We start from the raw sequence: 6,162 nt of genomic DNA, 5'->3' as shown, positions 1-6,162 counted from the left end.
AAATTAAATACATATTGAGTGACCCTCTTTTTATCGTCACAAAATAAAATCATTAATGACGTTTTTAAACCGTCACCAAAATATTTTTTAGGACGATTATCAAACGTCACGAAATACACTTTTCGTGACGTGTAAACACCGTCACGAAATACACTTTTCGTGACGTTTAAACATCGTCACGAAAGGATGTCACGTGACCTCTCCTCCCCTGTTCAAGGTCTTTCTGTGACATTCTATAACCGTCACAAAATCATTTTTCATGACGGTTTATGAACGTCGTGGAAGTCCATGTCTTTCATGACGCTAATAAACCGTCACGTGTGCTAATCTTTGTGACATTTTTTAAACGTCTCGTATACCTTTCGTGATGGGCGTATACGTGACGACGTTAAAAACGTCACGAAAGATTTTTGTGACGCCAAAAAAACGTCACGGTAGACCGAATTTCTAGTAGTGTGAAGTGAAAACCTAATTAAATTACTTAAGCAGCACTAGAAAATCTAAATATACTTGAACATCTTAAAGTTTCAAGGAGGAATTTCATGAATCTATTAAATTTTTCATAAAATGTATGAAATCTCGACATATATATATATATATATACAATTCTAAATCTTGCCCTTTGTAAAAAAAAAAAAACATTTGTCCCTGTGGCTGAAGGGTTCTTAAAATCAACTTCCCAACATTATTTTAAAAACTTAAACCAAAGAACAATATTTCCCATTTTTAAGTTGAAATTATTAATGGAACCAATTTATCTTGTTTTATTTGTTTTTTTTTCCTTCTCTTTTTCCTAAAAAAACTCGGAACTACAAATAGGCGGCGCCGGCGGCACTACTTACAAAGAAAAAGAAGAAGGAATACGAATCAAACAGAAGTCATAAAAGATAAAAATAAATAAATAAAATAAAAATGGGAATACGAATAGACAAACAATACAGTATAAAAGTTTAGGTTTGCCTGTTTACTTGCGAACGTGGGAAAGAGAATGCAGAGGAACAATACAATCTCCCCCTCATCTGAGGCAGCTGATTCTGGTAATTAATTGTGGTATTTTTAACATTCTCTCAATCAATCTCTCAACTTCTTCGTAATTCATATAAAAATATCAATGGATTATTTGTAGAGTTATCTGGTTAATTATTTTCTGCAGTTTTAAGTTTCACCAGAGATGAAAAACCTCTCCATTATACATTACAAATCCAATCTTTTTCGTTGCTCAAGACCGCACTTGCTGCTTCCAATTGTGACAGATATGAGTCCCAGATCTTCAATGCTGGCGGTTATAAATGGTAGAGTTTACACTACTTATAGCTTCACAATTTGAAGTAATTTTACTCATTTTTCTCACTATTTGTTTTTGGGACTTTTTTTGTTTGTTTGTTATGTAGGAAATTAGCGGTGTATCCCAATGGAGATGTGAAAAGAAATGGATCTGATCATATATCCCTCTATTTGGTAAAGGCTGAGGATGGCATTCCTACTTCAGAGGTCAATGTTGTGTTTACGTTTCTTGTTTATGATAATCTCAATGACAAATATTTGGCAGTCCAAGGTAAGTACCAAAATTACTCAAAACGTGGTTCTAATTTAATTTTGTTCAGTTTGATATCATAAATAATATTATTGCAGATGAGAAAGTAAGACGTTTCCATTCAATCCAGACAGAGTGGGAATTTGAAAAGTTGATATCTCTTGAGACTTTCAATGATTCTTCAAATGGGTTTTTAGTTGGTGATTGCTGTGCATTTGGAGTGGATATCGTTGTCAAGAAATGTGATGGGAAAGGGGAGGTCGTTTCCTTCATCAAGGAACCAAAAAATAACGAATATACTTGGAAAACCAACAACTTTTCACAACTAGATAAGAATATGTATGAATCTGATCCATTTACAGTGGAGGGCTACCGTTGGTATGAAAATTTTAGATTATATACACCTTTAATATATATATATATATATATAATAATAATTTGTATTTCAGGAAGATAAGGCTACATCCTAAAGGATGCTCACAGGCAAGATCTGGGTTTTTGTCATTGAAACTGATGTTTGATAGTTTTAAAGAGCTTCCTCAAGGTTCTCAAGTGTATACTGAATTTGAAATAGCTGTGCTCAGTAAATATGGAGTTGGCCGACACAAAAAAATAGAAAGTAATTAAACATTAACGTTTTGGTTTTACCATAATTTCCAAAGCTTATTTTTAATTTGAAATCTTGGTTTGGTTTTGGTTCTATGTAAAGACTAAAGTTATTGGCTGTTTTTAATTGTGTGTGTGCAGGTAAGTACTGGTTCGAGTTTGGCGATTTAGGTTTGGGTTTTCGGAATTTCATGTCTTTGAGAGATCTCAATGAAGTCACGAAAGGCTACATTTGTGATGACACTTTGATTGTTGAAGTGAAGATCAATGTTGTGTCTACTTTGAAGCTTTTCTAGAAGGGAATTCAATAAAATAATGCTGCTCCATCTCTTTGGGATAATCATAATGCGCTGTCTTGTCTTAGATATGCAATGCCATCTTTTGAAGATTTCAAGAATTTTTGTAGAACTATTCTGACGTGTTTATAATTTTTTAAAATTTGTGATGAATTATTGAAATTTAATTTTAATAAATAATTTTGAAAAAAACTTGTCCTGAATTATTTAAATTCATTCTAATGGGAAATTTAAAAAAGAAGACACTATTCAATCTTTATGTTTTTTTTTCATGGATTGTTGAAATTTAATTTTAATAAATCTTTTAAGAAACTTGTCTTGAATTATTGAAATTCATAAAAATTCATAAATAAAACATTATTTTTACTCTATGAAAATTGATGTTTTTATTTTTCACTAGAATTTTTATGTACTTGTGAATTTAAAAAAAAAAATTATAGAGAAAACACTACAATTTCTCAAAATTTTTTATTTTTGATTAAAATGATTAAAATAATAATTTTATAAAATTAATATAGTTTAAGAATTTCATGTATTTATATAATTATAAGGAAAAACCCATAAAGAAAACCACTTTTCCTCAAAAGATTTTGAAGATTTGTTTTTTGTTTGAATGAGAAATTTCAAGGGAACAAATTCATTCTCAAATTCGAATTTTTTTTAAGCTTTCTTATACAACATAGTTAATGGGAAAATGAATTTTGTGAAATTAAATTTTGGGAGGGATTTCATGTCATTATTGAATTTTATTAATATTAAAAACAAATAATAATTTTCTAAAATAATAATGATAATAATAAATATTTATTTTCAAATTTTGGAAAAGAGAGAGTTGATTTTGGAATATTGACTGCGGCAGCTCTTATGATTGAGCCACCGAAAAGGAAAAGGTGTATCTTATCGGTATAGTTATAGGTAGTAAGTATCAGTTCATTCATGTAGTTCTACCCTTTAGTCAGTCATACACGTATTTGGTCATATTAAATTTTGTTTTCATTAGGAAACAAAAATAAAACAAGATTTCAACCATCAATAAGGGCTTTATCAGAATTTCAACTTTAAAAGTATGTGCAAAAGGTCAAATTTAAATAAGGATTTTAAAATCAATTTTCAAGTTAGATTTTTTAGATTTCCTAAACTCTGTAGGATTCTTTTAGCTCTATATAAAGAGGCATCACACAAAATTGGTGAATAAATTTAGCCAAAATTCTTTCGAGTAAAAACTCTTTTGTTTTTCTTTATCATACATATCTTTCATCTGTCTCTCGTCTGCTCAGTGCCACAGGCCACACAATTCCTCCTCCTCCGGCGAGCAGTAAGAAAATTTCTGAAAATTGTGATTTAAAAAAATCTGAGATTTGTGACTATAATTTTACTTTATTTGGACTATTTTTTATCCGAGTATTTGATTTTTGTGATTCGAATATTGAAGTTTGTAATTATGAAATATTATGGATATTTGAGGTTTGAGACTTTTAAATTGTTCTAAAATTTTTTTGTATTTTTATATTTTGATTATTTGTGGTTTTGAAAGTAAGTTTATTTAAGTGGGTAATTGATTTATTTGTGGTTCTGAAATATGTGGGTATTTGGGTTTCTTTTTCTAAGGATTTTGGTTAGTTTTGACTCAGTCCTGAATTGCACGAAACTAGCTCCGGACGTGTAAGTTTGTAACTATATAAAAATATTTGGGATTAAATCCCCTTAAAAAAATAAAATAAAGTTTTTCATGAAAATGAAATATAAATCAAGCTTCTTTTATGGTAAGAAATTAAGCTTTCAAATTAGGAAAAAAAAAACAAGTTTCAAAATAAAGAAAAAGAAGTAGTAATTTTTTATTTTTAATTTTAAACAAATATTTTAGTTAGTAATTTTTTTTTTTTTTTGAGATTTGTGTATTGATTTTTCTTAAAATGAGTGGACCAATTAGTAAAAACTAAATAGTGATAAAAATTATCACCCTTATATAACAAAGTTGGGTTGTTCCGACCCACAAAAAATCTCGGAAAGAATCACTTGTCCCAACGCAGGGAAAAGTGACTTTTCCATGTCGGTAAAAGTCAAACTTTTCTCAACGGTTGTAATAAAATATCGGAAAAAGTCAAAAATTTTCCAACGTTTTCAAAACGTCGGGATTAATTAAAATTTTCCCTGCTTTCTAAATGAGGGAAAAGTTTAATGCTACCGATGTTATTGAAAAAAAGTTGGGAAAAGTCAACTTTTCCCTCCACTTTTTTAAAACGTCGGGAAGAGTCCCAAAATTTTTAAAATTTTCATTCCCCCGTCTCTTTTTCCCTATCTTTTTATCGTTTCTCCCCCTCTTTTTCCCTCTCTTTTTTTCGATGTTATTTAAAAAATGTCAGAAAAAAGTTTAATGGTGAGAAATGCATACATTTGGTCAAGTTTTTTGGATTACAAAATTGATTTTTTTTCCTCTAATTTAATTTAATTATAATTTATTTTTGTGCCCTTTAGTTTTGAATATAATATAACCACGGTGGATTGAATTTAAAATAATTATGATGTATTACTATTATAATACTTTTTGCATTCCCCCTTCCCAAAATGTTGGTACAAAGGTGGGATTTTTATTGCCTTTTCTTACCGAGGAAGAAGAAACGACAATGGGAACAAAGAGGAAACAGGCAGATTTGGGAGACGAAAAGAACAATATCATTTCCAACGAAGATGGTGACTACTCTCTCTCTCTCTCTTGAAGTTCCAATTTAAGCATTAAAAGTCGATATCAACTGTTCCATAAACTTGTTCTTCTTCTACTTTGTTATTCTTGGATGCTAAATTTTCCATCTTTTGCAGTTGCAGTTCTGAGATCCACTAGAAATGAAAAACCTCTCCATTATTCCTTACAAATCCAATCTTTCTCGTTGCTCAAGACCTCACTTGCTACTTCCAATCGTGACAGATATGAATCCCAGTTCTTCAATGCTGGCGGTTATAAATGGTAGTGTTTACAGTTTTTTTTTTAAAAGTAACCAACCATTTATGTGAGAAACATAAAAAATGAAGATCATGTAAAGCGCTCCAATTACACAAAATGATAAAAAATGATAGAAATGTCATAATTACAAAAAGTTGGGATTTGTAAGATTAATTTGATGCTGAAACTTTAATGTCCTCCCAGATTAAACACAAGATTTATCTGAGTTGGAAAAGATTCGGTTGTGAAGAACTTACCTCTCTCTGAATCCAACTGAAAGTTCAGTTGGGCTGTTAGTTGAAGAAGACCCATTTAATTAATCTGTATAAAAGGAGAAAAGGGGATGTGTGTTCTTTACCTAGCTAGCTTGTAATCAATTTACTAAGTGAAATAAAGCTGCTGCAAAACGTGGATGTAGGGACTTCTAAAAATCTTTATCTTCATCTTCCTTTCTCTAAATCTCTTCTCGGATTTCAAACCAAAAAGCTCTGTGCATGTGACAAAACTCACCGATTGAACCTAACAGGTTGTTTCGCTCCAAACAAAATGTGTAATATGGAATGTATGGCTTGAAAGAAGCAAGCCATTGTTTATGGACTGCTGCTCCACCTCTTCTAGACTTCTCTATCCCTCTCTGGGAAGATATCAAAGTCTCCACATCATCATTGTCCTTAAAATCTCTTTTTTTTGTAATTATAACTTATCTACTATTTCGCTAAATTGGATTGCTTTCATCTAAGCTTTTTTTTTTTTAATGTCTCTCATACATGCTAACATGTATTGGTTCC

General features: G+C 30.5%; 1 protein-coding gene across 1 annotated transcript; it reads left to right on the top strand.

The window, feature by feature from the left end:
* The first annotated feature begins 988 nt into the window (after positions 1-988).
* LOC111015609 (MATH domain and coiled-coil domain-containing protein At3g58360-like) lies at positions 989-2,436 on the top strand. Its single transcript, XM_088122993.1, has 6 exons — positions 989-1,037; positions 1,154-1,292; positions 1,392-1,555; positions 1,633-1,912; positions 1,984-2,117; positions 2,282-2,436. The coding sequence occupies exons 1-6, from the start codon at positions 989-991 to the stop codon at positions 2,434-2,436; spliced, it is 921 nt and encodes a 306-aa protein (XP_087979119.1).
* Positions 2,437-6,162: the final 3,726 nt, after the last annotated feature.

This window comes from Momordica charantia (assembly GCF_013281855.1).
Source record: "Momordica charantia cultivar OHB3-1 chromosome 4 unlocalized genomic scaffold, Mcharantia_2.0 BLBB01000004.1, whole genome shotgun sequence".
Lineage (NCBI taxonomy): Eukaryota > Viridiplantae > Streptophyta > Magnoliopsida > Cucurbitales > Cucurbitaceae > Momordica > Momordica charantia.
Note: the sequence above shows the minus strand (reverse complement) of the source record. Positions and strands in the feature narration are given on the sequence as shown.